General features: G+C 35.7%; 1 protein-coding gene and 1 long non-coding RNA gene across 4 annotated transcripts in view; one reads left to right on the top strand and one right to left on the bottom strand.

The window, feature by feature from the left end:
- Nucleotides 1-12008, top strand: part of LOC124282378 — an 84202-nt gene extending 72194 nt beyond the window's left edge. The window contains exons 2-5 of one of the 3 annotated variants that reach the window (XM_046718355.1): nt 9905-9964; nt 10204-10593; nt 10781-10858; nt 11799-12008. In XM_046718355.1, the coding sequence (XP_046574311.1) occupies nt 9905-9964; nt 10204-10593; nt 10781-10858; nt 11799-11947 (677 nt within the window). In that variant the 3' untranslated portion in view covers nt 11948-12008. Of the gene's footprint in view, nt 1-9904; nt 9965-10203; nt 10594-10780; nt 10859-11232; nt 11682-11798 lie in introns of those variants that run through there. The other 2 variants (XM_046718354.1, XM_046718356.1) reach the window with 2 other exon arrangements.
- On the bottom strand, nt 2103-3990 carry LOC124282379. The gene is made up of 3 exons (XR_006900139.1): nt 3898-3990; nt 2694-2829; nt 2103-2291 (listed from the first exon to the last, which is right to left on the bottom strand). It is a non-coding gene; the product is annotated as an uncharacterized LOC124282379 (long non-coding RNA).
- Nucleotides 12009-12278: the final 270 nt, after the last annotated feature.

Here is a 12278-nt window from a genome sequence, read left to right as displayed (position 1 = left end):
TGATATTGTTAATCATATGAAATTATTTGAATCATCATTTATTATGGAAATGCTTTCATGTATTGTTACACAAAGGTGACTGTGAAATGTATGTAATGAGATTGAGTTATTTCCAAAACTACAGAATTAATTCTAATGGTAATTCAAAATAGAGAGGCATTTTTTTTATTCCTTACAATGTACCTCAGAATCTAAGACCCTATATCAAATGTAATATAACACATTAACAGGTTATAACAGTTTGTGATATGCTGCAAAACATCTGCAAAGACAGAAACATTGGCCTGCCTCCAGGGAATCCTCCACTACCAGGCAACAATGGCTTCAACTTGCCAATCGTCCAACCAGCTGGGAATGGTCTCCGGTACAGACAGCAGTTTGTAAACACTCACTTCTAAATTGAAAGGTATAATCTTATATGCAATGAGAAAGAAAGTATTTAACTTGAACAACCAATTTTATTGTGTTCAATTCAACAGACAACAGATAAATAAATACAAGTTAATGACAAAAGAAATTTTCAAAAAAGCATCAACAATATAATTTACTTTTAACCATTTATGAAAATCAAATAGTAGCAGTTCAGTAGTTGCTCCATATGTATTCAAAATTTAATTAAGATAGTGTAAATCTAAGAAGATGAAGTATGAAAATGGAGGCTTTAGTATTCCAAAAGGTAGAAAATATTATAAAATCCCCAAAACTTGCATGGATTACACGACTGCTGTGAGACAAATCTACATGTATAGAAAAGGCTTCACTATGTAATCCTGTGGATTGCGGATGGTTTTTATAACAAATATATCTTACCCACTGTTTGAAATAGATTATGGATGGATGTTGTGGAGTTATGGTCTGAATATGTAACAATTTGCTCAGAATGAGACTCATAGTACAGAGGTCATACATCAATCACTTTGGCACAACAACAATGTTTTGATTGAATATAATATAAGGAGAAATTTCACTTTTAAACATGTGGAAAACATAATTGCCTGCCCTAATTTACCTTGTACTACAGTGAAACCAGCCAACATCAGCACCTGTCTAATCAGGCACACTGTCAAAAATGGCATACAATTTTGATATTATGATCATTAAAACATTGTTACAACGCATATTAAGATCATGAAAACATTTTCTAAACTGGCATAGGTATGAGCAATGCAATCAAGGACCCATAATCCAAGTATCTCCAAAATAACTTGTAGTAAACAGTTTCACAAAACACTATGTTACAAATGGCTAATAAAAATGGGAAGAAATATTTGTTTGAGACTTCCAACAGAATAAATTGTAAAATATTAATTTGATGGCTAATCGATGTACTCAAAATGTTAATCTAAACTGGTTTCAATACAAGATAATTCAGAATATTTTGACAACTAATAATCACTTGCATAAGATTGGATACATTGATTCATCTGTGTGTTCATCTTGTAAATAGGTGCCTGAGATTGTTCTATATTTATTATGTGATTGTACCCAATCAAGCAAAGCATGGAAAGAGCACCTGGTTAGGAAAGTTTGGTGAAGGATACATTGATTTAACACCAGAAAATAGCCGTTTTTCATGTACAACATGAACAATATTATGAGTCTACACATAGCTATGTACTTGTAAACACCTGCTGGAAAATAATGGGTAATGTGAAAATGACTTATATCTTGCATGCTACCAGATGCAGTCAAACCTGCTCAAGCCATGTTTCATATGCAATATGAAACAATACTGTATATCTACGCATACCTATGTACATGTAAACATCTGGTGACAAATAATGGGTATTTTGAAAATGACGTAGGCCCTATGAAAAAATGTCATCCAAAACTTAATAATTGGTAATGCTTTTATTGTGAAAAGTCATGAACACATAATTGATAGAATTGATACAAATGTTAATGATATAAGCATGTAGGTAAGTACTCTTTTCATTATCGTTAGTCATAATGTATTTTTTGTTTACATTTTCTTACCATACTAAAAGCCAAAGGAAGTTTTCTTAAGCAATAATTAATATGTTTGAGTCCATTTATCTGATGGAAATTTCTACATATCATGCTTAAAGTTCATTTTTAATTTTTGTGATCTTCAGTGCAGCTGAGCTTCTAGGGCATCAAGCTCCAGCTGGCGCTTCCTGGCCTGATGGTCCCTATCCTGATCTGGGCAAGGCAGTGGTGGATTTTGTACAGGCTGGAAGTCCTGCATGTGCATACTGTATGTGGGCTGCGCCGTCTGCACTGTCTGCACTGGAGGCATTGCTGCAAACAGGCTCTCTTTATCCAGTGAACTGTATATATAAAGAGTAGAAATAATGAGTGCACATGTTATTATACTGTAAGATACAATGCTGTTGAATATTTTTTTATATTATTGTGATGTTTTTATTTGTATGTATCCATGTTGATTATGTAAACTGATTACGATATAAAATGTTTCAGGGTGTCAAATACTCGATATACTGAATATTGACTAATCATCAATACCTGTCCTCCACACACCAGCAACTGTTCATCCTGTGTGTGATACGTTCATCCCTGCTAATATCTATTTTCTAACAAGATACATGTAGATATTTCTTATAAAAACCCAAAAGGAGAACAACTTCACACATTTAGCATAAATGGTACTAATTATTTTAATAATGTTTGGTTATATAATTATGTATTTGCAATTTCAATTGCAATTTTACCTTGTCATATCAATGACTTGGAGAAAGGAGGTGTCAATGCCTTCCTCCAGTCCAGAAATGGAAACATTTGTTTCACCCAGGATGTCGTGGACTGTCTGAGCTACAGCTGAAAGTTTGGCAGTATTTCGACCACCCCCTGTAAATATATGATTAAAAATAACATATAATAATTAAAACATTAAAATATAAACATTTGACATCATTTTATCACTGACTAAATATTTCTGATTCCGTATCTGTACATCACACTTTTAAACTAATGATAGAGAAATGTTGTCATTCAAATAATATAATTAACTTATTATCCCTTTGCATTTTCATTGATTAGATATTATGTTATTATTTATATATTCTGCTTATTGTACAGATTATGTTTAAATTTTTTGTTGTTAGTCCTTTTTTGTTTGTTTTGAAAAGTTGCTTCATCGAATGGCATGTACATGTAAATGGCACAAAATATAATGATGCGATGAAAATCAATGAACATATTTCTGAGCGTTGCATTTTCCAATATTTATTCTGCATTTTATACATATGTTAACTGGAAACAATTAATTCCTGCAGAAGCAATCATAGGCCTTGGATCAAATAAAAAAATTATGTGTGTTATCCTCATCATCAACCCTGATAATACTGCTTGATCTAGTTATGAAATAGAAACATTTTTCATTTCATTTTCATCTATAAAAACATTGTCACATTGATATCGTCATTGTTTGTTAGGGTACAATTTAGTTTCAATGCTGGAATTTTACCGGAACCTGTTCCAGTGATTTGTCGATTATATGAAACAATTTGCTGGCGAGATTTTGATAGAATGTTGTACCACTTTTTTTCACATTCGTCAGGCGTTCTGACGACGTGAGGAAAGGCCACTGACAGTTGGGTGGCAATCGCCTGCCATGCAGATTTCTTTGTACTCACTGATACCTTTTGAGAGAATTTCCCTCTCAAAACACTCTTATGTTCTTCTATCAATTGTACAAGTAATAAATTTTCATCTGCTGACCAATTTGGTTTTCTCATATCTGAGGTCCCTTTCGTATGACATAACTTCAGTTTCAGTGACAGTACTCGTAGACATTTTGTTTACAATCTTGCCAAACAATATCGTCTGATTCAATCAGCGCATGCAACCACTTCTCACATAAAACAAACTAATTAGTATATAGTTCAATATTTATAGCCTATACAGTACACTTACCTCAAATATATTGACTTCCTTATTCGTAGATACAGTGGAATCAGCATCTTGTATCCAGGGTAAACAAACACGCCACATAAACGGAAGCGGAATTCCTACATTTTACTCCACTCCAACTGGGCCGTTTGTCGCTTTACGTGACGCCATTAGTTGGCTATAAATAATGCTAGGGGTTTCCCCAGGTCTGTGGGGATTCCGCGCTCTCTCACGGTATTACAGTTATCTGTTTGTAAGAAACATATATGAAAGTACGATGGAAATTGAAAGTGATAATACCATTGAAAATGTACTTTATATTATATATTCCATGTACTTTATATGTTGAGTTGTGTTTTTTCTATTTCCATATCCATTTTATATTTATGATATATGAAAGATTCGGACATATAATGTGAGTGTACACTGAGAAAAAAGTGTAAAGTTACCTCATTTCACCCGACAGGTGATTGTGAGATCACATGACTATCACGTGATAAAACAAGAGTTCTATTGTTACTATAAATAGTTATTCAGTCCTTTGTTACAACACTTAAGAATTTTCTAAGAGTTGTCTGTCAGACTTAGACTTAGCTAAAAGTTACTCTAAGCTGTTTTTTGATACACTCCTAAGAAGAACGTTTTTTATCTAAGTGTGATTTTTAGGATTCCTTAGATTGTTTCTAAGAAAATTCTTAGAATCTTTATTAATACGGCCCCAGGTGTGCTGCAAGCCGCTGTACGATACTCAATGGTGTGTGGGGATGATGAATGAAACATTATACCAAAAACATGGATTACGAAACTAAATGTCCTCTCGACACTTGTTATAATCGACATCCATCCAAATCTATAGAATATTGGCAACGTTTCCCTGTAAGACTATAGACAAGACATCACTCAAGCGGATCCCTTTTGTAATTTCTATGGGCATATGTTGCATTGTAAGCGAAGTTAAAAACATTAAACGCTTACGTTTAGGCTCCCATTTGTTTAAATGTAATGGAAAACAGCAAGTCAACAGACTAATGTCAACAGAATCGGAATACCAGTTTCAGTCTTTGCTCATAGAACAATGGACTCCAGGAAGGGTATAGTCAGAGATCGTATGTTGGTTAATATGACAGAACTAGATATAATATCTCACAGGACACTGGACTCCAGGAATGGCATAGTCAGAGATCGTATGTTGGTTAATATGACAGAACTAGATATAATATCTCACAGGACACTGGACTCCAGGAATGGCATAGTCAGAGATCGTATGTTGGTTAATATGACAGAACTAGATAATAAATTATAATATCTCACAGAACACTGGACACCAGGAAGGGCATAGTCAGAGATCGTATGTTGGTTAATATGACAGAACTAGATAATAAATTATAATATCTCACAGAAAACTGGACACCAGGAAGGGCATAGCCAGTGATCGTATGTTGGTTAATATGACAGAACTAGATAATAAATTATAATATCTCACAGGACACTGGACACCAAGAAGGGCATAGTCAGTGATCGTATGTTGGTTAATATGACAGAACTAGATAATAAATTATAATATCTCACAGAACACTGGACACCAGGAAGGGCATAGTCAGAGATCGTATGTTGGTTGATATGACAGAACTAGATAATAAATTATAATATCTCACAGGACACTGGACTCCAGGAAGGGCATAGTCAGAGATCGTATGTTGGTTAATATGACAGAACTAAATATAATATCTCACAGGACACTTGACGCCAGGAATGGCATAGTCAGTGATCGTATGTTGGTTAATATGACAGAACTAGATAATAAATTATAATATCTCACAGAACACTGGACACCAGGAAGGGCATAGTCAGAGATCGTATGTTGGTTGATATGACAGAACTAGATAATAAATTATAATATCTCACAGGACACTGGACACCAGGAAAGGCATAGTCAGTGATCGTGTGTTGGTTGATATAACAGAACAATACTAAGCAACAAAAGAAACGTCAGTTTGGAATTTTCCTGCGCAGAAACGGATAACTGTACACTCATTTAATGCTTTGATTGTATACATATATATCTCCAACTTTACCTGAGCAAAGACATTCCTTCCCAAACTCAGAATGGAACCCAGGAAATTGTCTCAATAACGCAACCTGATCTCGGAGATGGTACGGTGTTTTCCATGTTTGTCATGCAACTCATGCTGCATGTGCTGTTCACAAGGACAAGCCCTATAAAATGCACCCCCAAACCTGGTTGAAACGTTCACATTACAACATCAGCAGGATGCCACGACTCACGACAGCTCAGAGGAACCAGGCGCTAAGAAGACTTGAAGCTGGCCACACTGCACAAGCCGTTGCCAATCACTTCCAGGTCAACGTTCGGACCATCTACATACTGCAGCAACGTTTCTGGACCAACAACACTACAAGTGATCGCCCCCGTACTGGCAGACCAAGGGTGACCACATGACGACAAGACCGCCATGTTGTTCAGAATCTTGTTCCGCCTCTTGAGCTCAGAATTAAACCATTCATTTCTGCTGCGGGCATTGAGCTGGACAATATTTCTCCTTCTCCTCTTCTTTCTTCTTCTCCTTGGCAATTGGTTAGGCTACAACTTCACCTTACATTAACAGCATTTAAACAAGCAGAAACTAGTGAATTACAATATAAACAAGAATATAATCGATTAAAAAGTAAATATAATACATATAAATCCTTAGTTACAGATGGGTCCAAGGATGGTGGCGCGGTGGCTTGTGCCACTGTCATTGGATCCAGAACAATCTCTTCTCGACTAACAGATGACAACTTTATTTTCACAGCAGAAGCTAATGCCATATTAACAGCTCTTAAATATATTAATAAACACAGTAAATATAAACAATATATAATATTTTTAGATTCTCTTTCGTGTCTACAGGCTATTAAAAATCTTTCTTGTAAACATCCACTTTTATTAGAAATTATCTGCAGAAGAAGTGGGACACCCAAGTAGGTATTAATAAACTACATTAAATTAAACCATATATTGGTTATACTCACTTGGGTTGTCAGTCCAGATTTGAGGAGGTCATTATGCGACGATGTCGCATTGGCCATACAAGGTATACTCACAAATACTTGTTGAAAGGTGAAGATCCTCCGTTTTGTACCCCTTGTGATGAGAGAGTCACAGTCAAGCATCTCCTGCTTGACTGTGTCGAATTCTCCATCATAAGGGATAAATATTTCAATGTTAAAACTGTTAAGGATCTTTTTTAACACTGTCCATGTTCATTTAATTCTTGTTTTTTTAAAAGAAATAGATTTGATTTATGATTTTTGATTAATATGTTTTGTAAATAGATGTATTTTAATGATTGGTAGTTTAAATTGTTAACTTAGATTGTTAGTGGCTGTGCTCTCAAAGGGGGTTATAGTACCGTAAAATTATTGTCCTCCTGAGAGGGTACGTAAGTCCCCAAACTTTCAAAGTAAAATATAAATTATCACATTTTAAACGTAGTATTTTTGTTATTTTAACTGTTGGCTAAATTTTCCTACAATCGCCAGCGGTTGAAGGGATGGTGTAAATCCAGCTAGGATCTATGCAGGTAGCAAAAGTAATGTAAGTCCCCATGGCTCCTAGTATAGTGATCTACCTTCAGTTGTTGTCGATCTATAGTCCATTCTTATATTGTGTTGTCCCTTACAGTTAAAATGTTTTAGATTCAATTACTAATTTTACATATATATCCATATACTCTAGTTGCTTTACTGTCCTTTGTCGGCAGGTTTTATAATCTCTCTATATATTCTATTTCAATGTCAAGTGTTCTCGTCACGATATGGTTGCAATATTGCCGATGTGACGTTAAATAATAACTCATTCACTCACTCAAAGGGGGTTTAAGCATTGTAAAATTATTGTCCTCCTGAGAGGGTACGTAAGTCCCAAAATATTTCAAGTAAATTTAAGTCTATCAGGTTTTTAATTGTAGTATTTTTTCATTTTAATGTATGGCTAAATCTCAGTATAAACGCCCATGGCTGAAGGGATGTTATAAATCAAGCTAGGGTCCATGCAGGTAGCAAAGGTACTGTAAGTCCCCATGGTCCCATGGTGATTGACCTTCAGTTGTTGGCGATCTATAGCCTGTTTTTATCTTGAATTGTCCTAATAGTGGTATATGTTTTAACCTTCCACACTAGTTATAAATCTAATTGTGATATTCTAGTTGTTTTACTGTCCTTCAATGACAGGTTATATAATATACACATATTCCATTTCAATGTATATGATGATAACAGATTTCACATACGTTACTGACGTGTGGATCCATGGAAAGTGTAGTCTATCAGGACACCCAGGTGTTTGACTGTTGGGCTTACAGAAATCTGAGATCCGCCTACCTTCAGTGAATTCACACTCAGTTTAGCTCTGTTGACTGGTGAACAAGACATAAGAATGTCTGTTTTTTTATCGTTTGGTTTGAGTTTACTTTGTGTCATTCATGTATTCACATTCCCTACACATACTTCAACTTCTGCAACTTGTGATTTTGCATCATTAACGTTGAGTTTTGTTAAGAGTTGAGTATCATCAGCATAACAATGATGTAAGATTTTATGCCGAGTAATAAGGTCCCAAAGACTGCTGGTGTAGAGAGTGAATATCATCGGTCCCAATACCGAACCTTGCTGAAAACCACATGAAAGGTTGCGTGTATGAGATCTAATATTTTGGATGAGCACAAACTGAGACCGGTCTCATAGGTATGATGAAAAACCATCGTAGAACAGAGTCGCCTAATCCAAAATAGTTTTGTAGACAATTAAGAAGCTGTTTATGATCTATGGTATCGAACGCTGCCGATAAATCAAGAAGGACAAGTACACAAGCCTGGCCAGGGTCCACCGCTCCAAGCAGAGCAATATCCTTTAGTGACATACCAGGATTCCGCTTACAATAATTTGCCATCTTTGCGGCCCCATATTTGCTAATCAACAACGAACTGATTTTCCAAGTTACCGAACTGTATGAATACTTTACTAAAACGTGATATTTGCTTAATGAAGGGTACATGTACATGCTCACATGTTTTTGAAGTTTTGGTTACAGTGTCAACCTGCGTAGGGCAAGATAGCTGACGTTCCCTGCGCATACTCTCAGTCGCACGTGAGGTTCATGCACGTGATGTCTTTCACCTATGAAGGAGAGTTACCGTTACCTCCCCTAGTTCACCACATGGGGGTTAAAATATTAGGTTTTGCCATACTTATTTTCAAAGTATAGCATGGACAGATTAAGGAAGTACCGCATTCGACGTGGTTAGCGCCTTGGGCGCTAAAAAATGAAAAAAAGGGGGCGCTTATTTAAATCATTTGTCATTCACTTGAACACGTAAAAATGCACACTACAAAGAGTAAACGTAATGCTCATTCAAAAGGTTTTAATGACATCAAACTGTGGTCAATAACAGAGTGTCAGTCTGTACAGTACTCATGAAATACAAACTGATCAAACTCTGACTCTTGAAAGAATTTGTAATTGTAAGGAAAATACCTGCACAAACTATCATCATGATCACAACAAACTATGGAAATCACTATTTTGACGACGCCATATTTCCGAGTCATAACTCACTGGCCAATGAAATTGAAGAACGTCACTGACCTAAATAAAACGACGGATCAGTGGTAATCAAACCTTCAAATAGCTGATAAGCACATGGTACATTATTGCTTTTACGACTTGCAAACGATCTTGAAACAAGCGAAATTCATATTCTTATATATTGAGTTTTCAGATGCTTAAAAGATTGGGGCTTCTCTTGAAAAATTACACGAACATCATGTTTGTTCAGTGGGCAGTTGCCCTTGATCTGGTTATTGGGTTTTCACTCGTTTGATGAATTTGAGTATTATCATTGGACTTCCAGCTATTTACACTAAGGATTTATATTATGGATAACAACAATGACATACTAAATGACCAGTATGTGCTTTTATAACCCGCATCAATAATAACATAGTTAAATTGAAACTATCTTTAAAGGTGAAATCACTCCAGTGGAAATTCAAATGAGGACAGCTGGAGTTCCTGAGGCAACAAAATGTGAGTATAATGTATTGAGGCCACTTTCCTTGCAAGATATTTGTTCCAAATTCCAAAATGAGACACACTGTGTAGATACGGTTTTGTTTTAAAATTAAAAGTCAAATTTCAAAACATAGCTAGAAATCAATGTAGTTACGCTTATAATAACGCCATATGATTCAGTTGTTTATGTGATAATCTGTGTCAAGTAACGTAGAGAACATACATTCTAACATGTGTTTTTCTTGCTTTGGCAGTGAAATTTTTCATGCGCAAAGGGACTGTGATAAGTGTCCACATGAACGATGCTTTGCCACTGACGCATTCGTCGTTGTGGAACTGTACTCCAACCTGCTTTGTGGACCTGACTACTGAACTCTGCAAAGCACTTTGCCAATTTGATAACAAATCTAAGCATGATTACAATGCTTGTCTGTCCAAAATGGAAAATGGAAATATACAATTTGTCTTTGGACATGACAAGAAGGATGAGGCCGTGAAAATGGCAAGTGACTATGAAGTTGTGAAAGACATGATGGAAGAACTTTTTAAACAAATTGATGTGGAAATGACCGATATCAGAATAAAAATAGAAGTTCTGTCTCCGACGAATAGTCCAAAAACGAGGATGCGTCACCCACCACAAAGTAAGATGAGTTACTATTTCTTTATCAACAGTTGCTTCTGTCTGCTAACATTGTAGTGGTAAAGCAGCTTTTTACGAAAAATCTCATGAACTAATAACCACAAACGTTCTCATTTTTATCTATAATAGTTCTCATTTTTATATATAACAGTAACACAATCTTAACCCTCTTCTAATTTCATGAATAGAAACTGCAGGAAGATCACACGACAGAGAACAGAAGCCTGACAACAGTGCTGAACAAGAAAACGCCGCAATAGGCGATGGTAAAGCGAGTTATTGCCGTTTTGGTCTGTACACAATCTCTACAGTGAACTTCCTATTCCTCCTTTATTTTCTGGATGCCAGATCCATGTCGATACAATTTCAGTTAATTTTGTTATGATATATTTCAAGGTATTGTTAAAAATCCACCTTTGTCACATGTACAATTAACCTTTGAGATAAAGCGAACGATACACGTGAGTCTAAACTTCTGAAGAGAAGTATAGTTCAGGGCAAATGATAATTTATGACGCGACACATGAGGGAAGAGCAAACTATATTTTGAGATATATCCTTTGAGATTCGTTGGTCAACAATTGTGCATAGTTAGTTGGGAATAATTACAATCTTAACCCTCTTCTAATTTCATGAAAAGAAACTGCAGGAAGATCACATGACAGAGAACAGAAGCCTGACAACAGTGCTGAACAGGGCGATGGTAAAGCGAGTTATTGTCGTTTGGGTCTGTATACAATCTCTACAGTGAACTTCCTCTTTTGCTACTCAACAACATGAATTATCATTGCAAAACCACGGTTGTTTGTATAATAGCTTTCGTTTTCCTTCCTTGGTCACAATAACATGTGTGAGAGCGACCTGGTGCCAGACAGCATTTGATCGATCTGTCAACATTCAGTTTGTTTATATAATAATCACGTGACAGTTTTTATTCACGATTTTTGCTTTTATGCATTTGTTCATTCAACATCATACGTTATACATTGAAAAACTAACCTAAACTAGTCTTTGGCAGAGTATTGCGTATTCCAACGGCAAGAGAGGTAAAACACCTGTAATTGAACAAAAAGAGAACCAAAACATGTGAGACTCAAAGCAATGTGTTTGTATTTGTTCTGTATGAAACATGTATACTATATTTCTGGTATTATTAACATTTAATATAGCCTACACTACAGCAATGTATTTCATTTCGTTCTGTAGTTACTACCAAAGGAGTTGATGGCACAGGTACAGTAAACAGCTCAGTTGTTGGTGGGACCCAGAAAATTGGATGTTTCATTCAAGCCAAGGGTATGTGGATTTGTTTGAAAATACATGTGAAACAGACACTTCCATATATTAATGTTTAGTCTATGAAATGAAAAATGACTATATATATGGATGTAATTGTCCTGAGGATGTGTGTGTGTGTATATATACTCTCCCAAAAAAGAAACGCATATAGGAATTTCAACTGTATTTTTATGTTTATTTTGAAACATCTTGTAGGCTTTATGAGTCAATGAAATATAGCGAAATTGCACACTGGGAATGCAGACGTATCCGTCTTTTGCACCAACTCAAAGAAAGTCTGTTTGAGTGTCACATGGAGACGTATGGTGGCGCTGAAGTCAATACCTCGTGTGACCACCGTGGGCATCCAGAACTGCACGGCATGGCCTCGGCATCGAACGAATAAGT

The sequence above is a fragment of the Haliotis rubra genome, unplaced genomic scaffold (assembly GCF_003918875.1).
Source record: "Haliotis rubra isolate DU_JTF1 unplaced genomic scaffold, ASM391887v1 Scf299, whole genome shotgun sequence".
Classification (NCBI taxonomy): domain Eukaryota; kingdom Metazoa; phylum Mollusca; class Gastropoda; order Lepetellida; family Haliotidae; genus Haliotis; species Haliotis rubra.
Note: the sequence above shows the minus strand (reverse complement) of the source record. Positions and strands in the feature narration are given on the sequence as shown.